This window comes from Coffea eugenioides, chromosome 7, assembly GCF_003713205.1.
Source record: "Coffea eugenioides isolate CCC68of chromosome 7, Ceug_1.0, whole genome shotgun sequence".
Classification (NCBI taxonomy): domain Eukaryota; kingdom Viridiplantae; phylum Streptophyta; class Magnoliopsida; order Gentianales; family Rubiaceae; genus Coffea; species Coffea eugenioides.
The window spans coordinates 7,487,378-7,511,956 of record NC_040041.1 but is presented as its reverse complement, the minus strand read 5'-3'; the positions used below and the strand labels follow the sequence as shown (position 1 = coordinate 7,511,956).

At 35.3% G+C, this 24,579-nt stretch overlaps 4 protein-coding genes across 5 annotated transcripts; 2 read left to right on the top strand and 2 right to left on the bottom strand.

Moving 5' to 3' along the window:
- Positions 1-422: 422 nt before the first annotated feature.
- On the bottom strand, positions 423-6,176 carry LOC113778859 (bifunctional riboflavin biosynthesis protein RIBA 1, chloroplastic-like). The gene is made up of 7 exons (XM_027324376.1): positions 5,920-6,176; positions 4,333-4,693; positions 4,031-4,252; positions 3,372-3,694; positions 2,064-2,193; positions 1,360-1,656; positions 423-879 (listed from the first exon to the last, which is right to left on the bottom strand). Exons 1-7 carry the CDS (start codon positions 5,967-5,969, stop codon positions 652-654), a joined length of 1,611 nt encoding a protein of 536 aa, XP_027180177.1. The 5' UTR covers positions 5,970-6,176; the 3' UTR covers positions 423-651.
- A 2,541-nt stretch (positions 6,177-8,717) lies between these two features.
- On the top strand, positions 8,718-13,942 carry LOC113778230 (dicarboxylate transporter 2.1, chloroplastic-like). 2 transcript variants are annotated; one of them, XM_027323554.1, is made up of 5 exons: positions 8,718-9,484; positions 10,467-10,780; positions 11,581-12,029; positions 12,562-12,688; positions 13,513-13,942. In XM_027323554.1, the coding sequence occupies exons 1-4, from the start codon at positions 8,807-8,809 to the stop codon at positions 12,675-12,677; spliced, it is 1,557 nt and encodes a 518-aa protein (XP_027179355.1). In that variant the 5' UTR covers positions 8,718-8,806; the 3' UTR covers positions 12,678-12,688; positions 13,513-13,942. The 2 variants fall into 2 exon arrangements, with proteins under 2 accessions (XP_027179355.1, XP_027179354.1); XM_027323553.1 differs by having other exon boundaries at positions 13,455-13,942.
- Positions 13,943-15,378: 1,436 nt separating this feature from the next.
- Positions 15,379-16,165, bottom strand: LOC113778571. Its single transcript, XM_027324012.1, has 2 exons — positions 16,091-16,165; positions 15,379-15,894 (listed from the first exon to the last, which is right to left on the bottom strand). The coding sequence occupies exons 1-2, from the start codon at positions 16,133-16,135 to the stop codon at positions 15,580-15,582; spliced, it is 360 nt and encodes a 119-aa protein (XP_027179813.1). The 5' UTR covers positions 16,136-16,165; the 3' UTR covers positions 15,379-15,579.
- Positions 16,166-21,307: 5,142 nt separating this feature from the next.
- Positions 21,308-22,712, top strand: LOC113778344 (BURP domain-containing protein BNM2A-like). Its single transcript, XM_027323729.1, has 2 exons — positions 21,308-21,524; positions 21,664-22,712. The coding sequence occupies exons 1-2, from the start codon at positions 21,462-21,464 to the stop codon at positions 22,498-22,500; spliced, it is 900 nt and encodes a 299-aa protein (XP_027179530.1). The 5' UTR covers positions 21,308-21,461; the 3' UTR covers positions 22,501-22,712.
- Positions 22,713-24,579: the final 1,867 nt, after the last annotated feature.

The window sequence follows — 24,579 nt, the reverse complement described above, 5'->3', positions numbered from 1 at the left end:
GACAAAAGTTTCATTATTTATTTTAATTTATATTAGATACTTTGACATCTGCTCTAGGGTAGTAGGGTAGGTATATCCATCCAAATTTGTATGTCTTCAAGGAAGCTTCATATGTCATTTCGGACCTTAGTTGCTTTTACTCTTTTAGGTGTTTCAATTGTCCATATTGTAGTGTGTGCTTGTAATCCTCCCCCCATTATCTCAGCCGCAATCATATCATGTATTGGAAAAAATCGCTACAACTACAATATGGCAAGTATTGGAACCACTCGTTCCTCTTGTTATAAATGGCTATTAGGTCAAGAAAATTGACTACATTCTCAACTTTCCGAAAAGTGAAAACCACTCTCAGTTTGATATTCAAGTCAAAAACTGGATGCATGGAGGTGCAATTTATAATTCATTTTTAATTGCTTGTACAATTCAACAATAGAGGTGGGACATTCAATTATTACTGTTTACGTGGGTTCCATGAATAATACTAATTGAAAATCTCGAAGCCTAAAAATGATCAAAATTTCAACCCAATTCCACGGTACAAACGCTCTCCTGATATGATATCTAACCACTAAAATGCTCAAACAAAGATGCATTACTTGTAACGTTTTCTTCGAGTCCAAACCATACCATACAAATACAATAAACGCTACCTTAAGCTGTCTCGCTGGTACTACCATTGCCATGACTATTTGAATCCGTTCCAAAAACATGCCCCAGCTTTGCACGCTTGGTCTCCAGATATCTACTATTTTCTCTAGTTATTGGAGTTAATAGTGGGACTCTTCCAGCAATTGAAAGACCATAGCCTTTGAGACCACCATATTTTGCAGGGTTGTTTGTCATCAGCTTCATTGTTCGAACACCAAGATCTCGCAATATCTGCAAATTTTGTCATACAATATGCACTGAAAAGTTGGATTATGTTGAGAAAGAAATGGGAACAAAATGACAGAAACAAAAATCCCCTGTAACCAAGAAAGTGTTAAGATGTTCCATGTATCCAAAGAACAAGAAGATGTATCACCATCAAATTTAATGTGAAATGAATGAACTAAGGTAACTGCATAAGAAGCAGAGGATCTTTGTTAAAGCTGAAAACCTTTCCAAATGCTTATTCGAGGCAAATACTATCAATTGATAGAGAAAAGTCCTGGCTAAATCAAGCTATATCAAGTTCTAAGAATACTTATAGAGACATAAAAATGCTATTCTTTCACTTGGGAACCATGAGAGCATGCCTCTTGCAAAGAGGATTAACCATTAGCTTCCCAAACACATGATTCAAATCTGATACCTGAATAAAAACTGATTAAACAATCAATTCACCATCAAATTAAAAAGCGTGCATCAAGTTTATACCTGAGCACCAATACCATACTCCCTGGAATCAACAGGTAAACCGAGCTCCTCATTTGCTTCTACTGTATCACGCCCATCATCTTGCAGGTTGTAAGCACGAAGCTTGTGCCCCAAACCGATTCCCCTTCCTTCATGGCCACGGAGATACACTAACACACCCCTACCGGCTGCTTCAATTTGCTCCATTGCACGAGCAAGCTGGTTACCACAGTCACATCTGGCAGAGCCAAATATGTCACCAGTAAGGCACTCCGAATGTACTCTCACAAGAATATTTTGCCCATCTCTGATTTCACCCTGTTCAAATTACTGTCATTCCTGAGTTCGTCAAAATCAAAAGCTGATTTATACTATTTTCATGTGTAATACAAATTGGAAATGATATGTTTCTTCCTACAGATCTACATGACCATGAAATCTGCTGAATGTCATTAACTTTCCTAAATCATAACAGCACTACAGATTAAATGGTCCAAATACAAACATTATCTTTCGAGTAAAATTTTTTCCCAAAGAGATAAATTAAAAAAATCCTCAGTCAAACACCAAAACATTGGCCTTGAAGGTTGAAACTCTTGACCAACTAATGATGGAAGCCAAAAATATAATAAAGATACGACACATGCAACAAAAATAGGTCTTGCAAAGCATATCCTGAAGATAAAATGAGTGTCTTTCTTAAGTCTTTTGTTATGCTTTCTTACTTTGACCATGGCAATATGCTCAATCCCATCCAAGAGAGACTTAAAGCAATATGCATTAAAAGGTCCCCATATTGTTGGTATTGATGCTACAGCAGCCCTCTCGACCAGTTTGTCCCGTTTCCTGCGAAACCTGTCAAAGCATTGAATATTGATGATTCAGGATGAAAAGGTTTTTACTTGCAAAACTTTTTCGCATCCCTTTCTCACCCAGATAAAGAAGAACAACAACTACTACAATAAAGGGGCTGTAAGAAAGAAAGGGACAAAAGAAAAGAAAAACAAAAATGAAGAAGCACATAATTTCAAATACAAATTATCTGGGAGTAATTAATCTGTTTGATGAAGAAATATGACATGGTACATACAAGGAAATTCTTAGTGCTGCAGACCTCAAGTATTTTGACCAATTTACCAAGGGGTACCAAATTGAACGTATATTTTATTTGTAGAATTATTTTCAAGCATCGCAAAAGATTGAGAGATCATGAATAAACGTAATGCTGGAGTTTCAAATCAGATGTTGAAGAGTAAGCTTTAAGCCCATGCATTTGCTGACTTAAAAATGATAAAGTGATATCTGTTTTGTCTTACTATTGGTTTTGTCACGGTCTTAAGAGAGAAGATACCCAAATTAAGTGGCATGAGAACAAGAGGAAGTATTGCCTAATAAGACACGCTGTAAAAGCATATTATAAGAGCTTCAGCACCAAAATCGAGCAACTTTCTGGTTTATTTTATATATGATGAATTGGCTCCTCACAATCGGATAACATGTTGTGTTACTTGGTTTTCAACAATGACCAAAACAATTTGTAGAGGATTTGAACCAACATCCATCAAGATCATAGTTTTTTCGTGTGTATACTTATCCTTTCATGTTAGAAAATTCCCTACCCCAACTATATTGTTAATATATGGCAGTCTAGCAGACTGAAGTTCAATCACAAGAAGATTCCCAAGATAAGAAAAAAAGTGTTTACCCACTTTAACACCAATGGCACAACATCAAGTTGCAACCACCATCAATACCATCAAAATAAGTTTCTAGAATTATCCAAATGAACTTCCTAGAGACCATCCAAGTTTGATCAAGACAAAAACCTACAGGGTAATATATTGTACATTTTTTGTTCCTTTCTCTTCATATTACATATTACCATTTTCTCTTCTGCTTTGCTTACTCCCTGCATGCCAGGATGAACCAAAGAAAAGAGACAATATCCATTTTTTCCAACTTCTTTTGTGATTCATGTGGCTTAGCAATTCAGTCTAGCCAATAATAGTATGCCTTTGCTTTAACTGACTGACCTTATCAGATCAGCAATAGAGATAATCTTCAAATTTTCTTCTTGTGCAAACTGGCGAAGCTTTGGTAACCTGGCCATGGAACCATCGTCATCCACTATCTCACAGAGAACAGCACAAGGGTCTAAGCCAGCTAATACAGCAAGATCCACGGAAGCTTCTGTATGACCAGCTCTTTTGAGCACCCCTCCTTCCCTGTACTTGAGCGGAAAGATATGTCCTGGGCGATTGAAATCCTTAGGTTTCGAAACTATGGATGCCAGAGCTAGTACCGTTGTTGCTCTATCCTGAGCTGAGACACCTGTTGTCGTACCATGTTTTGCATCCTACCAGATCCAACTGATGAATGTTAATTAGTGAGGGAAATTTTCAAATGACAACAAACAATAGTAACTTTCCTGGTAAGTAGAAATATACACTGGCATACTTACACAAAAACATTTACACAGAGGAATTATATTTCAGCCTGCGTGCAGAAGGGCTTAAGGTGCCTAAGTATCTAACTTGAATGCCACCTATAAATTAGCATACATTTGAAGCAACAACTATCACACTACTTAGCTGGGATTCAGAAAATTTGTTATTGCAAGTAAGCTTCCACACAAGTAGGATGGAATGTCTACCATGTCATACCAAAAGTTCTAAGCATATCATAATCATACCACTGAGACAGTAAAAGCTGTACTGAGTTTCTCATCATTCTCATTCTGTGACACCATAAGTGGAAGTTCCAACCTCTTTAAATCTTCTCCTTTCATGCTCACACAAACTATTCCAGTCCCATGCTTTACAATAAATGCCATAGCTTGAGGTGTGACCATTGATGCCGCCATAATCAAATCCCCCTCATTTTCCCTGTCTCCATCATCCACAACAATTACCATCTGTAAACTAATCCGACATTAGCAATTCATTAGACAGTGAACTCATTGCAACACATTAAAGAAGCTAAAAGAGGACACACCCTGCCTTGACGAATGTCTTCAATTGCTTCTGGTATGGATGAAAATCCTTCAGTTGGACGATCCAAGTCAAATTCATCATCAGTAGTAAAATACCCAATTGTATTAGGAGTTATTTCTTCTGCCAGGGTTCCAAAGGCTACAGTATCAGGTTGTGTGCACTCATTGACAAGGTCACCTTGACTTGCATCAGTAATGCTTCCATTATGCAATGTGAAATCACTTCCTTCTGACAATAATGCAGATCTAGTGCCATTGGTCTTGCAATTCCAGTGCAAACTTTGAGCTACACTGAACGAGATGAAATCAGTTGTATATTTGCTTCCTGTGACTGGTTTTAGGCAATACAGGCCATCCTGGTGTCTGAGACATGGAGAAAGAGAGAGATCTAATAAGAAATAATTCCATGATTAATGTGGATATATACCGGAGTTATTGGAAAATTGTTGCTAGTACTGCAATATTTCCATGTGAAAACTTGTTGCTAGTACAATTCTAATTTAAGCAGTTGATCATCTAGATCCATTTAGAATCAGTGGCAAGGAAAAAGAAATCCGTATCATACATTGACTGAGCATTAACAAATCCAGGAACTAATTTCCAAGTTCATTTAAGCAATGGACATCATTTCCATTTAGTATTGATGGCCAGATAAGCATCTCATAGAACAGACAAAGGTCAACTAAAAATATGCTTTGCGCATCAAACAAAAGTATCGTGCAGGGATGGTATGCAATGCTGCCTCAGGCGACCAATGAGATCCTAGTTAGACAGAAACCCAGAATGCTAAATCAAAAAAAATTTGGAACCTAGATGATCAAGGTTCAAAACTTAAGGACTAACGTAGTGTAAGCCTACAACAAGGTAACATTTTGCTCCAAATGTTCACCTCGTAACACCCTCAATAAACCAGGATATACTGTTTACCGTAACCTTTCACCTTAAGTATTCAATATTTCTACTCCAAAGTCCAAACAATCTCATCTTTTTTTTTTTTAATTCTATCTATCTTTCTTTCTTTCTTTCAATCCACCAGATTTAATCCAAAAAGTTTAACTTTCTTTGCAAGTACAACAATGAAAGGCTTCGGATTCTGGAATAACATAAAAAGAACACTGTGATAAGCTTCAAGTTAGTTCTTTTACTTTTTCATCAAATCCAGTTTACGACAAAAACAACCTACAACTTGATCCTGAGGCCACTCATCAACTCAGAATAGAAATCATTTAGGTTAACATGAAGTTTGCAAAGCCAAACAGCAATTATCGACATTTACATAAGAAATGATAAATCAGGGAAAGACTAAGCCCAGAAAAATCTGATCTTTAGCAGCAGAAATACTTGATGTTATGTTTATGCATGGCGAAACTAGGAATTGGCAAACCAGAGGCAGAAAAAATGCAAAAATTGTCTTCTAACAGGCAAAATACTGAATGTCCTGGATCAAACAATAATCAAAGAACAAATCCCAATTTACAAGCCCAACAAATGCAACCAAAGAAAACAGGACAAAAATCATCACTGCGATTATAACAGAGCTAGGACAAAAAAAAAAGGAGCTTTTGCAAGAAGGATCTCAAGTTCTCAACTGCAAACGTGAAATAGCCATGGAAGAGCAATAAAGCTGGAATGAAGCCATTTCTTGAAAATCCGACTTGAGTTAAATGAAACCTGTCCTGGAAAAATGTTAATTCAGCTTGACATTAATGCTAATTTGGTCTTTGGAACCAAGAATTAAATCCCGCGAAAGAAGCAAGCCTTGGTGAAGATGGATTTTAGTCCTTCAGGATAATTCAAGTGCAGAAAGGGTAGAGTGAGTTTGATTCTATTGGTTGCATTTGGGAAATCGTACGTGGCATCGAACTGAGGCAGTCGAAACCTTCATATAGCACTCTTTATAAATTTCATTTACACTCTTGAATTTTCAAAAATTTCACTTGCCTCCGTTACTTTAAACTTTAGGCATGTTCGTAACTATGATATTAAAAAATTCATTTTGAGAAGTAAATATAATCTCATTCCGCCTACTATAATCTCATTCTAAATTTATCCGTCTGTTGTCTTACTTTTTACTACAAAAAATTTAAGTATATTAATAACAAATGATGAACAAAAACAAAAAGTATGAATTCTTTTTTTTTGTTTGGAACGAATATAGTGTATTTTTTCTTCACAATAAAGTGTTTTGAGTTAATTTAAGAAATCTTATAAATTGTTTACATTTTTTTGAATTTTCTAATTTTTTTTGTCCAAATCGATGGCTTGAAAACTAAAAAGATATAATACACTAAATATTATATATAAACTTGTTTTTATTATTTTTAATCTAGTGCAAAAAATTTTATCATGGTTGTAAACTATTGCAAGTTATTTTTAAGAGTATTATAATCATTCATAATTTTAAGTAATTTAATATTTCTTATCTGAAGCAATGACACAAAAACTATTAGAGTTTTTCGATCTTGTTATCAACTTTTAAATTTTTATTAAAGAACTACATCGATCAATTTACAAAACTAAAAGATAAATTTGGTGTGTTTTGAGAACTAAGAAATCACAAGAGAATGGCAAATAAGGAATGAAAATTATATTCTCTCTTCCAAAATGAGTTTTTTAATATTATGTTTTGAAATGGGTTTCAAATGTTATAAAAGTTTAAAGTATGAGAGAAAAGTGAGAATTTTTTTAAAATGTGAAGGTACCAAGTGAAGTTGTCAAAAATCCTCAAGGAAACCTTAAGGGAGGTTTCTCAAATTATCCCTATAGGTGTCTAGTGCTTTATATATATATATATATATATGTGTGTGTGTGTGTGTGTGTGTGTGTTTAATTTAAAGATTAACTAAGATTCGACCACATATTTTAATGCTGGGCTTTTGTCAATTTAATGATTTATTAGTGCCTGAGCGAGATTTTGTTCTTTGTAAAAGTTAGGAATACAATCATTCGTTCAGTAGGATTAGAAAGTAGTATAAAAGATTAACTTGGGTTGACGACTTAAAGATAAAGACAAACAGATGAGCTTAAATTATTCTTCAGCATGTAAATTACAAAAGTTCAGAAAAGATGAAGTGAAGAACCTTTGAATTGATAGATAATTAGTATTTCTTACTCAGAAAAGCATACAAGAATTCGTATAGCCAACCGTGATAAGGACGAATCTGTTGATTATTACGTTCAAGAGGGCTTTAGCTCATTGAAGTCGAATGCTTTATTGCCAATTTATTTAGGCGAAAGTGAATTTAATCCGAAAAGTGTTGGTTTCTTAGAGAATCATCCTGAAAGTTTAAGATGGTAAATTTTAGCCGAAATTCATGAAGTTGCCTGTGTTTGGATTGGAGGATCGGTCTAAGGATTTGAAATCCTCGTGATGTTTACATTTTTTAGGAAGTGTTTAGATTTGTAAATTATAAACTGTTTTTGCATTTAAAATATATTTAATACTTAGTGTATTACAAATCCAAATGTTCTATTAAATAATTCAAACAACTAAAGTGATTTGAATGAATTTTAAATCTTTCATCCATTCAAACGAAGTCTATAGCTTCCAACTGGTGCGCTCCTGAAAAAAGGAGAATATTTGTCAATATCAAGTAATTACAACTATAAATTTGCATTATATGTATACACTGTTTTTTTAAAAAAAAGCATATCCCAAATTATATTGTCAATAAATCAAGAAATACCATACATTTTATTTTCATCAGCATATGTATCACCAATTGAAAAAAAAATAACGTGTAAAATTTTCAAACACGATATTTGTATCGATTAAGACAGTATGAATGTAGTATTAAGTTTTTATCTTTTTAGATTGTAGTAATCATTAAGTCCTAATCAATCCAGAACATTTTCTTAACCCAAAAAAAAAAAAAAAAAAAGAAAATTGAACATTTGAATTAATTAAGTGGTACTGAATTTTCTAGATAAAAACATGAGATCACGGTGTAATTGAACACCTGAATTAATTAAGTGACACTGAATTTTCTAAACAAAACTTGCTTCCACGAATAAGTAATAAGCTATTCACTTATTAGTTAATACGATATACACTCAAATGTATCAAAATTAATACTTAACAATTCAATAATTTAATAGATTCAAATTTTAGATTTTAGATTTCAATTTCAATTTTCAATTTTCAAACTTAAGTTTTATCAAACTCACCCTTAATGCCTATTCAATTGAGAAGTCACACGTAGATGATGAATTGGTGACAACAATGGACTTTGACAAAAAAGAAAAAGGAAAATGGCAACGATGGACCACAAAATGGGTCCTCCTCGGCATATTGGTTTATGGGTAAATGGCCCCCCAACAATTTGTGCGAAATCCCGTAAACAATTCTCTTCCATAAATACCCCTTCCTGTCATTTCAACCGTCAAATTCCCTCTCAAAACTAACTTCCACCTCCACCACCCCAACTTCCCTTTCCTCCGCCTCTCCCCCCAGCTCTCCGCTGCCACCCCACCACCATGTCATCCCCACATTCACCCTCCCATGAAGGCCATCATGACAACCACCACCTCCCCACCACCACACCTCCTCCGCCATCACCACCGTCTTCCCTCAAAACCAAACGTTGTAAATTGTCGACCACTTTTTCCAACTGGAAAGGCGTCAAATTCATTCCCTTCATCATCTCCGTCTCCATAGGCATCATCTTCAACTTTGCAGTCCCAAAGCCTCACCAGTTATCAAGAAAATCATGGCAACTTCTTTCCATCTTCCTCACAGCAATATCTGGCCTGATCTTGAGTCCTCTGCCTGTTGGCGCCTGGGCAATGTTCTGCCTAACTCTGACGGTCATAACTAAAACACTAACTTTCATGCAGGCGTTTTCCGCCTTCACGAACGAGGTCATTTGGCTCATTGTTATCTCTTTTTTCTTCTCCAAAGGTTTTGTGAAGACGGGTCTTGGGGAGAGGGTGGCGATGATGTTCGTGAAGTGGCTGGGGAAGAATACTCTGGGGTTGTCTTATGGGTTGGTTTTGAGCGAGGCCGCGATTTCTCCGGCCATGCCGAGTACTACTGCTAGAGCTGGGGGGATATTTTTGCCCATTATTAAGTCATTGGCAGAGGCAAGTGACAGTTTTCCCAAAGATGAGTCTGCTAGGAAGCTGGGGGCTTATCTGATACAGTCTCAATTACAGGTAAACTGCTTTTGTTTTTTGTTGCTTTCTGTTTGGACAATGCATCAATGTGTCGTACCCCTTTTGATTTTTGTGGATAATTCCAAAGACAGAAGGTGTTAGTATTGTTTGAACTGAGTGATTTACCTAGCATATGTCTTATAATTATAAAATATATGTTATGGAATCTTGAGTGTAAGTAATTGTGATAGCTATAGTTATATCTATAGTTATGAAGTTATTCATCTGTAGCTTCGATCTTATTTAATTAAGGGTGGTCATTTTCTTGAACATGGTCCTACTCTCATTTATGTTACTATTGATAGTATTGGTCTTATTGCATTGTTTTGCAGTATCTTAAGATCAATGCTCGAAAGACATTTATATCACTGTAGACGCATAACTTCCCAAGTAATTTCTGTGTATGAAGACTTTTTACCAAGTCTGAGTCTTGTTCTGCTTACAAAATTGACAACAACTATTAAGATTCTACTCTTTCTTTTTCCCCATCTATAAATCTTCCATGAAACTTATCATTATTGCGGTCATTGATGTCACAAGGGACATTCTGAAATTGCAAATAAACAATAAGGATACAAGTGATACAAAAGCAGCAAAGCCCTTTACAGGATTTAAAGCAAGGATGCAAGGTTGCATTTGGTTCCCAGTAAAATTTGAAATTGAATGGGAAGTAGCTAAACTTCTATGGAAAATAGTCTCAATTTCAATGAAAAAGAGCCAAGTGTTTAGATTATTAAACCATGAAATCAGAGCAACACATGAAAATTTGTCATATCTGCAATGAGGGAAGATTCTTGCTCTTTTGTTTGTATTGCATTATTGGTTTTGAAGATGACGTCAGTTGACCTGGTTTTTGAAATCTAGTTGACCACTAGATGGTCCCATATGCATCCATGACCTTGACTAAACAATGTTGCCATTGCATTGCCAATATATTTTTTTTTTTGGGATTTAATAATTTATTCTTCTTGATGAATGACAGTCTTCAAGCAGCTCAAGTGCCCTTTTCCTGACTGCTGCAGCTCAAAACATGTTGTGTTTCAAATTAGCTGAAGCTCTTGTGGTTGAAATTTCAAATGGATGGGTTACCTGGCTTAAGGGGTCCTGCGTACCTGCGATTGTCAATCTATTAGTTACTCCATTCCTAGTATACAAGATGTTTCCTCCTAAAATAAAATGTACACCTGATGCTGCTGTCATAGCTAAGCAGAAATTGGCTCAGATGGGTCCTTTGAAGAGGGAAGAATGGTTTATGATCGCAACCATGCTTATAACTGTTGCACTTTGGATCTCTGGGTACGTAGGAATACACTATTGCCTACCTGAAAAATTTACTTGTTCTTTTACTTTTAATGTGCAGATTTTTTCCCACTACAGTTAGGTTTGTCTATTTGATTGCCAACTTAAGTTAATCGCTTTCATATTTTTCCCTTCTGATTAAATAGAACATCATGCTTGAATTGATTAGATTGCTCAAATCGCGGATTATATCAAATAAATGTTGCAACAGGATGCCTCCGTGATTAGTGCTACAACACAACAGCTACATGTATTCCTGTTGGGTAACATTGATTACAGTTTTCAACGTTTCTGTGACAAATTATCATCTTGAAAAATAGTGGCCCAAAAAAAGTCATGGTCCCTTTTTGTCAAAGAACAAATTTTGGTTTGGTGTTACTATGAGTTGGTGGAAGAGGTTCAATTTGTAAGAGCCCTTGGGAACTCCATGGTATCACAACTTGTAATCACAAAGCTACTGTTCTAAAGCTGGTTTCCTTAATCTGCCAAATCTGCAAGACTATTTCTGCTTCAATTTTTCTGAATCTAGTTGTATCATTTTATATCTATTCACAAAGAAGCATTGAACTATCTGTACTTTTGGTTATCCTCTTAGTATTTTCTCTGTTACATATTCACCTCTACTCAGTTTAATCCAATTATATATTCCAAATTTACAATCAGCGCTTTCTTGGTTATCTCTCTCTTTGGTTTTTAACAGTTCTGAATAGCAGCACAACAACACTTGTAGCTATCTTGTCATCTCTTTACACTGTACCTTTTTGACTGGCTAATCCATCTTCTTATTGATTGTGCAGAACGGCTCTTAACATATCAAGTGTCATAGCAGCATTGCTAGGTTTGTCATTACTTCTGCTGTTGGGGGTGCTTGATTGGAATGACTGCCTGAGTGAAAAGTCAGCATGGGATACCTTGGCTTGGTTTGGGGTTCTGGTGGGCATGGCAAGCCAATTAACTGCTCTTGGTGTTATACAATGGTTGTCCGGTCGTGTAGCGCATTTTCTTAAATCCCAGTCAATAGGCTGGTTTGGATCATTTTTTATCCTCCAATTGGCATATTTCTTTGTCCACTATCTATTTGCAAGTCAAACTGCCCATGTTGCAGCTTTATACTCTGCATTTCTTGAAATGCATTTGGCATCTAAAGTTCCAGGTCAGTTAGCTGCTATGGCCCTGGCATACAACACAAACCTTTTTGGTGCATTGACACACTATAGCAGTGGTCAGTCTGCTGTCTATTATGGAGGTAATCTTTCTATTATCTTTACAACATGCACAAAAATCACCCTGTTCTCCTGAATATCTATTCTACAGTGGAAGATGGACTGAATAGAATTATGTAAGAAGTAGTACAATCTTGGTTAGACGTAAGGATTATGCAAGCCTTGCGAATATGAAAAGGTTAGTGGTCGAAGTACATGTAAGCAAACATACATTTTGAGCCTAGTCTTGTGTGAAGTTAGTAATATTTCAAGCAACTTTTCTCCTGCTTGTATCGGAATTCCAGAATCAAAATGGGATTACAAATTTTCCTCCCTTTTTTTTTCAGTTGGTTTTCTATGTTATAAAAGTATCACTTCATGATTATGCGTTGGCTTCTTGAATTATTCTTCTGGTTAACCAATTACTATTCCTAGATTCGTATTGTTTTTGAGATTCAGGACCTAGTAATCTCTTTCCTCTTTCCTCTCTCTCACTCTCTCTCTCTCTCTCTTCTGATTTTCCTCATTCAACATGACAACCTTAGGATCTTAAATTTGTTTTCTTTTGTTTGACAGCTGGTTATGTCAGACTCAATGATGTTTTTAAGCTGGGTATAGTCATGGCTCTCATCAACCTTATAACGTGGGGATTGATTGGATTGGGCTGGTGGAAAGCTTTGCACTTTTACTGACACTAAAATCAGTAAGTCGGCACTTTATTTTTTTTTCTTAACTCTTTTAAATCATCCATTTCTTGTTGCTTTCTATTATCACTTTTTGCATTTGGAGGCATTTAGAAATATAATCAAAAGATGCTTATACTGAGCGGATTTCAGGTCTTTAGGTTTCTTCCACAGCATGCACCACCATATCAAACCATCAATTCTAAAGATTTAGTTTGCATGTATTTGTTTTCCCAGTTGGCCTAATATGAGTTGTTACTCCAAACGTTATCTTCAACCAGATTCTGGGGCAAGTATGTTAAAGTTTTTGTGATGGAAATTTTTAGTTAATTTGTAAGTTTGTTAGAGTATCTGGTTCTATGGGAGCCTATATTAACTTGAGATAATGTGCATATCAGGCGAAACTATACCACTTCTTCTTAGGCCCTTCCCGTTTCTGCGATGCCATCATCTGTCGCACCTTCAGATTGGTTCATCCGTTTGTGGTTTCAGATGATCAAAAGAGATTATGCTATGCTATATATATATGTAATAAAGACACGGACTAAACAGACATGGGAAGGGCGAAAAAATCGTAATTAGGGTTTTGTATGGTGCTTTTGTGTGAATGCATGCTGTTTGTGGAGTATAACAGATTTTAGGCACGTATGTCATTAACGGTTTTTATCACAAGCCTACTGATTCCTAACTACAATAGAAAATTTAGGTCCTACCAGCAGTGCTTTCAGAATTCTTTTTTATTTCTGTCGTATATCCATTGATTTTTTTTGTCATTCCAATTTCCAGAGAGCTGAAAAGCTTATTTACAAAGCTCATCCACTGATTTTTCATGAGCTGGCTGAAGAATGCTGTTTGTAAGCCTTGGGAAAGCGACCATTCAATTCTTACCATAAGGGGAAAAGATCATGCCACTGATGAAGCATCAAAGATCTTGTCTGTCTGTGTGATCTTGTGGCTACTTAACATTTAAGAAGACTTCAGAGGTCATGCAATTGTGAAGACTTTGCGGAGATCCCATTCCCTGGAATTTGCTTCTTTTAGTTCTGGGAAATGGTTTTGGAGTACAAAAGCATATACTACATAAGAAACTGTTAAACTTCTTTTCTTTTACTTACAAAGGGGTACCTTAGTGTACAGGGCTGGTGTTTGTTTTGTAGTTTGGTTCTGATGACAATATCATTATTCACATGTACAGACATAATTTAACTGATACATTTTTGTTTTCGTTTCACACCTTTGAATCTGAACCTTAAATAAGTCAAAATTATCATTTAGCCAGGGGATGAAAGAGATGAACCTTGTATACGTTTTATGTGTTAGTCTATTTAAGATTAAAAATTCCTGAAGCAGAGAAACAGAAAAGGAGCATTTTGGTTGTAGACCTAACATTAGTACGTGATCTGGTTTCAGCAGAATTTCCAATCACAGAAACATTTGTGGAGATGCAATGAAGGTCACATAATCGGCAGTTATGCCCATTATAAGTTATTCATGCATTGAATTGAACAAGGGAATTCCGTGTATGACATTGATTTGCCATAGATATCAGGCAAAAGGAATGAATCTTGGTAAAAAGCCACAATTGTTGCAGGTCCAAAACGGAGACTAAGAGGAGGTCAAAAAGACTTGTCTGATGAAGAAAAAGAAGCACAAATAAGCAATATCTTGACATAGGGATGAAAAGACCACCACCAAGGGAAGCACTTAGTCACCAAGACAACACTAACCAGTAGAATCAGGTACAGTGGATATAATCAAAACTTTAAGGAAAGAATCAGGTAACATCAATCCAGAAGTCCAACCCCCCATTTCTCTACGTTCCTAACAATTATCATAGCAATCACTTACGAGTAATGAATTTCATTAAGTTGACTAAGGTGGACGATCCCACCATCAAAAGATAAGGCCTACAAGTATTGTTGAAAAGGAATACTTTGGCAAATTTGTCACCAACCAACTCATAAGGCCTAAAAGTCATTGCTTGTGCACAACATCGGTCGCTTAACGATTTCTGATTGAACTGTCTAATGTGCATCAGAAAAGTAAGACAGTCTCCATTAAAAACTTCTTTCTTCTCAAGATACCTTATATTTCCAACCACATTTTGAGCTTCATCATTGGGCTATTTTGCGCACTTATTGTAGGCAAATTTCGTGGCTGGCTCAAGTTTGGGGCCTGTCAAGCATGCTGCAAAATGGCAGTGAAAGGGCGAATGCCAGCAATGGCCCCTTACTTTTATTCTAATACCCTGTTTATTTGGATTTCAATTTGGTTAATTGAACTTATAGGAATGTTGCTAAATCTAAAAACACTTCTTGGCAGGTAGATATCCTGTGTATTCCAGTTAATTTTGGAACAAATATTGGTTTAAATACCAATCATAAATATTAGTGTAGGAAACAAATGCCAAAAACAGCATCTCCAGTGTCAAAGTACCACTGACAGTTTATTACCCTTTAGATCATACTAAGAGGGTGTTTGAGGTGCAGTTCTATTTGTTAAATATCCAAGAATTTGATCGGCCATGTTTTTGTTGAAGCAAAACAACTGTTATTGATTGATGCTGTGAAAACACTTTTAAAAGTCATATTTTATACGAATCACTTTAATCCATATTAATTCCAGAAACTCACATCCAGACAGCCTACTGTGGGCTGATGACTTGACATTGATAAGTGTTGATCCATAGGACACTTTGAGAACATCAATATCATCCCCAAGGAACATTCTCAGCACTTAATCGAGTACAAGAAAAAATATGAGCAAATACAACTGTAGATAGATTTGTCTGTGTATACCACCAAAGATAGCAAGATCAACACTGATCTTAAACATAGGTCTAAACTATCTATGTTCTAAATATAAAATACAGTAACTACGGCTAGTGCAGAAAATCTTCTTGATCTAGTCTTTATGCATTATTCTGCTCTTGAACTTTTTGTCTCGACTCAGATTGTGCACTATCAATATTATCCCTCATTTTCACACCATCAGCATCAAATGTCTTCACTCTTTTGGAATCAGCATCCCTGTGATAAATTATCACACTAGACCTCATGTCAAAATCTCTGGCCAAACGGTCTGTGTCCACAGTTTCCTTCTCACATGGTTCTGAGGCAGTGTCTTGGTGCAAAATATCTGAAATTACTTCAGGGATCGGTTCTTCATTCATGACACTCTTCCAATAATCTCCTGGACATCTTCTTGCATCAATCCCGAAAGTGAACTGATTTCAAAACAAGAGATATTAGTAATACAAATTGCAGCAAAATAACATAATCTAAGTTACAAAAGTTAATTCATACGAATTAACAAGATATTGTATATGTACTCTATGTTTGTGGGGTGGGGAAAGAAGTGCCAAATTTCCAGCTGAATACAACTAGGGAACAATCAGGCAGATTAGAAATCAGAAGAATTACCGAAACAAGGAGGAAGAGAACCAAGAAGGCTGAGTAAGATCTCATGTCTGCAACTGTATTGAAGGGCAACTTGCTATTAATGTTGTACAACTTCAATGGGATTGTGCAACCTCTGACATAGTATTTATAAAAGGTTTATTTGACCCATAAAGGTATAGTTGACATTTAGGAAGAAAGAATGGTTGACTAATATATGTGTTGCTTTTTGTCCTGGGCAGTAATCTGACGGTCGGTTATGCACATTATCAAATTGTGTGAATCAACCATCTGTATTCATTACCAACCCAAACATGAAGAATATTTGGAAAAGAGGTTTATTTGACCAATGAGTTTGTTTGACCAATGTTTCTCCTGATTTTGCATTGAGAATCGCAGATGGCTATGGAAAAACACGTCCTATATCATAGAAGGAACACGTACTTGCCTGTCTGATTATACCTTGTAGCAATCGTAAATTCATAAAAATCAAGTTGATGATAACCGATGCAAATGGGCTATGGATTATTTAATCATAGTTTGGTAATCAATCAAGCATCAAGGACCATTTTTTTTTTCTTTGGGATTTGATTTTACGTGCTTGATACTATCATTTCTGATAGGTTCATCTTCTTCTTGATGCTGAATAAACAAGGAGACCGCTTGGCTCATCTTTTAAGAGTTTGGCTGTTTTTGGTTTATAGATTAGAAGTGAAATTGGTTTGATGCAACTCCATGAAAACGTAATGCAACCTTACTAGAATACATTTGTAATTCCAACTGCTACAAAGAACCAAACACAGACTTTAAGGTACTGCTTTTAGCATGAACTGCTTCGTATGATTTTTCTTTTGCATATGATCAAAATCCCAGAACTGAGATAACTATGTACAGAAAAACATGAACTCATGACTGACGTATAATTGGCCCATCACTCAAGAATAACTGCCGACTGAAAAACTCTACCAATAAAAATTTAGAATAATCTTACTTTGCACCCCTGAACTTGTACCCGACTCTCATTTTATGCGTCAAACTTTGGACACTGTACGCCATAATCTCTCACATTTATCCCACTAAACTCCAATTCATGACAGTGTTGGCAAAAATGAAAAAAATAGATGATAGTGCACCCCATGCATTTTTTATTTTTTTTTTTTGCATGGCCGATAACGATTCCAAAATGAAGGTAATCCACTACCATCTAGTAAAGTAGCTGTGCATAGTCCTTTATTCCATTAGTTTTCCTAATTTTGTGTGGATAGGATTTGAGTGAAATAAATACGAAATGTTAGAGCGTAAAGCGTCTAATATTGAATTTAGAATGCAAAATGAGAATGACGTAAAGTCGGAGGTGCAAAATGCAACTCATCCATTAAAAAAAAAAAAAAGAACACATGCAAGCTAAACTCTGCATGAGGTTGTACATCACTTAAAGTCAAAGGTGGAGCAAGTGTTGCAACTTCGGAGTTGGAACTTGGAACAGTGTATGCTACTTGATTCAACCATACAATAATTCAATATTATGCAATCTTTTTCAGAAAGAACTGAAAGAGTTGGTTAATGGTGAGTCCTTGTCTGCATCCTGGTGTAAGATCAACCAAAAGGTGAAAGAAAGAAAAAGGGCACTAAAATTGAGCCCTGATGGAGTGTATCCATTTCCTGTTCATGATAAAAAATTTGTGGTCAACACATCAAACAGCGTACTTGATCTCTTTTAATCAAACAGGCAAACCATGCAGATGCAGGGTATCTGGATGTGCTGCCGACCTCGTAGATTTATATTGTCAGTATCATCAATAATTTCTTATTAGCTTTTGTACTGCAGAAACCACATGTTTCTGGAATTCTTTAGCGCAAATGGTTAGTAAACAAATACTAAATGATACCAAAAATTCTTGTTTGTCTCCTTGAAAGAAAATTTGCTGCCTCCAAAGCAGGATAGATTCAAAATCGTCATGAGTAGTGAAGAAATTTTTGGACGTCCTGGACAGAATCTAGGCAGAACACTGCCGACACAAATGACTTTCTTGATATATATATTTTTTTCTCTAGAACGGCTAAAAAAGTTGAATTGATACCCTCATTAATTAATAAGACGTGTTAATTTAGAAGTTTAAATAGTAAATACATTAATAAATAGAAAGCTAGCTAAATAAACAGTACGTTTCTCTGAAATGACTCAAAAACATGATGAGATGGAACATGAATCACGTTAGAGGCAGAGCAGTAGCAAAACAAAAGATAAAGAAAGCCCCTTTACAAAAGTCAATGAGTGACATCCATACGGCAGTGTACTTCCAATCTACAAATGACACCCTGGTTATTATTATTATTATTATTATTATTGCACTATACAAGTTACTATATAAAAAAATAGTTAAAAAAATCTCTCACATTTTTTAAAATATATTTGTCATCCTTCACTTTTAAAATAGTAAATTTATGTCCCTTATAAAATGAATTTGATAAAATTTGGTCTCAACCTAAATTTTTACCCTTTTTTATTTTAAATCCATCACGTGACTCACACATAGTTTTTTTTTTATGGAGTAAAATGGTTAGATCTCATTTGTAGTTAACAAATAACTTGATCCATATTCACTTTTACCTCTAAAAAGGTAGAATTTGACCTGTATTATATTTATTTTTTCTCCTAGAAAAGTGGAATATAACCTTTTTGTATTTAAAAAAAAACTGCATGTGTATCACGTGGTGATTTTAGACTAAAAAGTAGTCAGAAATTTAGGTAGGGATCAAATTTTATTAATTTGAATTTATAAGGAAGGTAAAATTAACATTATAAAAGTAAGTAACGAAAAAATTCATTTAACGAAATGTAAGAAATGTTTTCAACGATTTTCCCGTAACATTTAGTCAGATTTTTCAAGTTTCTTACAAGTTTTTAATGAATTTGCATGTTCTTATTCATTGTTATTTAAAAAAAAAAAAAAGAGATTATAGCTATGTACACCTAATGCGTTTTAATTTTGCTATAGAAAGAACATCATAGCACACATTGAAAATCATGTTAAGAAACATAACGTTGCATAGTGCAATGCATATACAACAGTTGAAACTTTAATTTGGACCTTTCGTGAAAAAGAAAATTTACCAAAGAATTTGTTAGCCGTCCTTCTAGATAGAGAATTATTGTTGAATTTGGGAACTTAATTACCATGGATATGCTTAGCTAAAAAGTAGAGAGAGAGAGATAAGACCATAGTTATTAAACCCGACCCGAATCGGCGATTGAACCGGTGAACCGGGCATTGGACCGGGTTGGGTTTTAAATTAGATCGTTTAAGCAATCAAACTGTTGACTAATCAACGGACCGGCGGTTCGATCTATGAAACCGAAAATCCGACCGATTTTGTCTAGGAACCGGGTTTCGTATAAAAATTTTATTCCTTTGCTGGAACTCAAACCTTGGACCTCTGGTCCTTGCAGCAACGCGCATACCACCAAGCTACTTCACCATTTGTTGATTGAGTAGCTTACTTATAATATATAAACGTTTTGTCAACTTTATCTTTTTTTTATTTCTCTAAAATAAATTTATTTGGAATCTTTTAATAAAAATTTATGACCCCCAAACTCTATAAGTTATAAAATGGACTTAAAAAATGACATATTACATAATTCATTTTAAAGACAAATATTATTTTTAATAATTTTTTGCACTTAAAATTCATAAATAAGTTAGATAATTACACTAAACATAGATAAAATTTTATACTTGAAGTTTGGTATATTACTAAATAACTTAATATTTTATTGATTCTTATATGAATTAATTATTTTATAGCAAATTAAATTATATGAGCATTTGTTATGACATTATTTATTATAATTTATATCATATATCTTATATCTTATATCAAAAATTATGAAATATAATATTTAAATATAATTAGTAACCCACCGGTTCAACCACTCACCCACTGATTGAACCAGTAACCCGTTGACTCACCTCGTTCGCCGGTTCCTTCCTAGGTTGGGATTAATAACTATGGATAAGACTACGAGTCTTGATTCTGATCACACTTGGCAAAAATGATGATGATATATGGTCGCTGAGCAAACAAATGACGTCACAAAACACTATGATGTGGCGGCTTGTTTGGTCTCATCCACGAAAACTGCCACATATATATTCAAATCTGTTGTGTAGATTTTGAATGACCAACCTTCATTTAATTTCAGCCCATTCAACAATAGTCAAAAGCAGTACTTGATACCTTCCTCAGCAGGAAGTTGACCTCGTCAGTGTCATAGAGACATCCTCTCTCATCATTCACTAAAATTGGGGTTTCAGGATAGATCCATTTCTAACCTTTCCCAACATGGATCCCATTTTATAGGCTTGAAGCCAAAGTCAGACCTGCATTTTATTTGGCTGCATGTGCATGAGATTGGCAACAGCTCAGTTGATTCCACCTCTTGAAATGGTGTGGGTGACTATTGGTACAGTGACTATGTGAGACGTAATTATCATCTATTCACAAACAGTACAGCATTTTGGAGTTTTTTCTTTTTTTTTACCTCCCGTTGCCACTGAAAGTGGCTTCTCTTATATCTATCTGATAATGGTTCAGTTCCCGTCGATTTCTCGTGATTCTGTTGGATCACCTTTTAAAATAGATTGGAGTAATAGTAGGTATAGATGATAATAATTGACAAAAGAAAAAAAATTACAAATAGTACAGCATTTTGGAGTTTTTTTTTTGTTTTGACAGATACATTATGTACTTTAGGTTCTTGGTTGGATTCAATTTATTTTGCTGATTAGTCTTGTTTGGTTTGTCATTTTTCTTCAAAAAAATGTTTATGTTTTTTATGAACTCATTTTTCTACTGTACATGTCATTTTTCTACGGTTTTTAGTTGGATTGTCATTTTTATGAACTCATTTTTCTATGGTACAGTTTTTTTCATAAAAGCTCCAGAAAAAAGTTTGCAATAAGAGCAAAATAGCCTCACTACTGCATAGACTTGTGCTTGGTTATTGAGTTTTATCAACTTAAGAATTTAATCATACTTAATTCAGAAGGCTTTGTGACATAGTATACAATAGAGCTTTGAAGCATAAAGGAAATTTCAGCATTTAATTTCCATTTGCTACAGGATATACATCTGACTCCCAAAAAGGCAAAAAATACGGTGAATTGACTGCATTAATTAATAATAGCCAGCACTGCGTGCAGGGTACTGATTATATAGTTCTTTCTACATAATTTTCAACCATAAAGGAAGATCAAATTCGGAGGAGGCATATGCAAAATTTGCAAATTTGCAAATGCCCAACTACAAAGCATCATCACACTGAGCATCATCAGTGCCTGGTTAAATCAATTGGCAACCATCAAAGTGTTCATATCTGAACAAAGCGGCAATGGCTTTCTCTGGATTTGGCTCTATCAGATTCCTCCTGTTTCTTGCACTTCTTGTCTTACAGGTAATCAACCATTTTCAGAAAATCTGCTTAATCTTGCTAAGGCATCTAATTACTATTTTCCCGGAGTTGAAGTTCATCGAGATTTCTTGTTACTGAATGGAAGTCTCGTCTCTAATGTTTTCTGTTGACATGATTGCAGTATTTTTGCTGTATTAGCTCCAGGGAGATTGTTAGACAGAGCCCTTTCAACAAAGTACAAAATCATCAGAGCTATGCAGATCATACAGACGGTCATGGTGACCATCTGAGGATGCTAAAAATGAAACGAGATGTGGATGCTAAGGATCCTGAATTGCAAATCTTTTTCACTATCAATGATCTCAAAGTTGGGAGAAGAATGCCAATCTATTTCTCCATCAAAGACCCATCCAGGTCTCCACCTCTTCTTTCCAGGGAAGAAGCTGATTCAATTCCTTTCTCATCTTCTCAACTTCCCAAGCTTCTCAAACTATTCTCCTTCTCTGATGACTCCCCACAAGCAAAAGCAATAGAAGACACGCTTCACCATTGCGAATACAAGCCCATTAAAGGAGAATCTAAGTTCTGTGCAACCTCATTGGAGTCCTTGCTTGATTCCACCCGTGCCATCTTTGGACCAAAAGTTCAATTCAAAGTTCTAACTACAAATCATCTTACCAATTTTACGGCTTCCCAATTGAAAAACTACGCAATTCTTGAAATTCCCAAAGAAATCTCGGCTCGTAGAATTGTGGGATGCCATCCTTTGCCTTATCCTTATGCTGTTTTCTACTGCCACAGCCAAGAGAGTGATAATAAGTTGTTTAAGGTTTCTTTAATGGGCGATGATGGTGGAAGAGTCGAAGCTATCGCGATGTGTCACATGGATACCTCGCAGTGGAACCCTGACCATGTTGCGTTTCTGGTGCTGAAAACTGAGCCTGGAAAATCGTCAGTTTGCCATTTCTTTCCAGCAGATAATCTTGTTTGGATTCCATCACCGTCTCTATCCAATTGAATTCAGGCATGACAAAAACATGTATTACTACCATAAAGATGGCAAATCATTTGCCTCCTATGTGTAGTTCGGATCTTCATTCTTAAATGCTTGATCTTTAACGGATTATACTTAAATGTTTGCAGGCGCATACAGCAGTTTCGGCTGTATTGATCATTAACGAAAATAAGTTGAATCTGGATCCATACCTGATTAGAAAAATGTTCAACTTCCATTGGTGGCCCTCCCTTACTGCTGTTTTCTTTTCTATTTTTTTTTTCCTTTTTCCATGAATCGTAAGTTGGCAGATTTGAATTAAGCAATTGACTTAATCCAGTGGATTAAAATGTAATCATGAAGATGTAACATAACCACCAGCACAAGTTCAGGAACTAGAAGTTGTTGGGGTTAGAACTTGAAACAACCGCAGTAAAGCGGGTGAACTTCCATTGGGCCAAGTCACACTTACCATTTTTGCAGTGTTTTTTTTTTCAACTCCAGTAAATGATTTTTCGTTGAATTAATTAAACCTAATTCCAGATTGAACTCTAAAAGCCGGCAACTCTTAGAGCCAACCCAGGGACTTAACTACCCAACCAAACCCAGGGACTTACCATTTTTGAAGTGTTGAAAGTGCACAATGTAATTGTACTTGTCAAGGTGAAGATAGATAGTACATGCTTCTAAAAGAGATTGGATCGTCAATGAGAACCCTTCTGCGTGCTAAATGTCCCAAAATCTAAAACGCATAGTTATTAAATCTGGCCGATATCAATCGAGAAAAGTCATAGGTCAACGGATTACTGGTTTAATCACAAGTTTACCAATTAAATTGGTGGTTATTTAATATAATAAATATAATAATGTAAATTATTAACAATATATACTTATTGACTTTGTGGTTGAATCGGCCAATCTTTTAGATTTCACCGATTGAACCGACAGGTCATTCGATTCAGTAGTCAATAAATTCCTTCTTGGGTTGTAGAGTTCAACTACTAACCCAACCCGACTTAGTAATCATTTCACCGGTTTGTCTGGCTAAACCAAGACGAGTCTAATAACTATGCTTAAAGGTTTACCAATGGCCGAAGTAGTTATTTAGGCTAGATTGGGTCGTATAAGGCTTGTTTCAATTAACTGGCCCATGTATAAGTTGTGGATTGGCCCATTTTGACCTGCCCAGGTAGGCTATTGGACTGCATTGATTGGGAAATTGGCTGTTCAAATTTCTCAAGGAAACAATTGGGCCAAGAAATTTTGAGGGGAATGGTTGACGTAAACAATGGAGCAAACACTTTCCCTTCAGTATGAATTTGCCTGAAACAGAAGTTGCCTACATTTTGATCAAGTTAACGATGGCAATAAACTAAAATAAAAGTCACAAATTCAGAAATTTCAGGCTTTTCTGACAAACTCAGAAATTTTAGGCTCTTCTGGGCTGGATGGTGGCTAGGGCTCCTTTTCGAAAGTGAGAACTTTCATGGCAGAAGGCTAAACCTCAGCTTTTACATATTTTTTCTTATTCTGGCCAAAATCATGTGTACACGGGAAAGTAATGCCAATCCTATTATTTTATTAAAATAAAAGCAAATATGGATAAAAATTTAATAATATGTTAAATTGAATGGCATTTGGAAAGTAGTAAGATGGGGGTTGAATAATATTCTGAGGGTAAATTTTATATATGCTGTCAGTGTATACACTACTACGGTTAGATGAATTTCACATGAGTAAATTTTAAATTTCAAATTCAAATTTTACGCATGTATCATATATCTAATGGTGATAGCGTATACACTAATAGTGGATATAAAATTAATTCATATTCTGATTAAAATCTGGAACTCAGGGGAGTAGAATAGATAGATCTAATTCAGGCTTAGGCCGAATAGGAAAAAAGAAAAACAAAAAAAAAGAAAATAATTCAGGAACTAATTGTGAACTAAAAGTTAAAGAAATAAAAGGCCAAATTGTCGCAACTCCAATAAAGATGTCCAATAAAAGGTTCTTTTTTTTTTCACTTTCATAAAAGTGAAATGGTAGCCATGGTCCCTATTTCTTAGTTCAATGCTCGTGAAAGAGTATAAAGTTGCAACC

What these genes read in the sequence shown, in the direction of transcription:
- LOC113778230 (XM_027323554.1), top strand. Translation starts at nt 8,807, where the DNA reads ATGTCATCCCCACATTCACCCTCCCATGAAGGCCATCATGACAACCAC. An exon ending in GTTGCACTTTGGATCTCTGG is followed by an intron (nt 10,781 to 11,580) that starts GTACGTAGGAAT and finishes TTGATTGTGCAG; the next exon opens with AACGGCTCTTAACATATCAA. An exon ending in GTCTGCTGTCTATTATGGAG is followed by an intron (nt 12,030 to 12,561) that starts GTAATCTTTCTA and finishes TTTGTTTGACAG; the next exon opens with CTGGTTATGTCAGACTCAAT.
- LOC113778571 (XM_027324012.1), bottom strand. Translation starts at nt 16,135, where the DNA reads ATGAGATCTTACTCAGCCTTCTTGGTTCTCTTCCTCCTTGTTTCG. An exon ending in TTCTCTTCCTCCTTGTTTCG is followed by an intron (nt 15,895 to 16,090) that starts GTAATTCTTCTG and finishes TTTTGAAATCAG; the next exon opens with TTCACTTTCGGGATTGATGC.
- LOC113778859 (XM_027324376.1), bottom strand. Translation starts at nt 5,969, where the DNA reads ATGGCTTCATTCCAGCTTTATTGCTCTTCCATGGCTATTTCACGTTTG. An exon ending in ATGGCTATTTCACGTTTGCA is followed by an intron (nt 4,694 to 5,919) that starts GTTGAGAACTTG and finishes TCCATGTCTCAG; the next exon opens with ACACCAGGATGGCCTGTATT. An exon ending in AAGACATTCGTCAAGGCAGG is followed by an intron (nt 4,253 to 4,332) that starts GTGTGTCCTCTT and finishes ATTAGTTTACAG; the next exon opens with ATGGTAATTGTTGTGGATGA.
- LOC113778344 (XM_027323729.1), top strand. Translation starts at nt 21,462, where the DNA reads ATGGCTTTCTCTGGATTTGGCTCTATCAGATTCCTCCTGTTTCTTGCA. An exon ending in TTGCACTTCTTGTCTTACAG is followed by an intron (nt 21,525 to 21,663) that starts GTAATCAACCAT and finishes ACATGATTGCAG; the next exon opens with TATTTTTGCTGTATTAGCTC.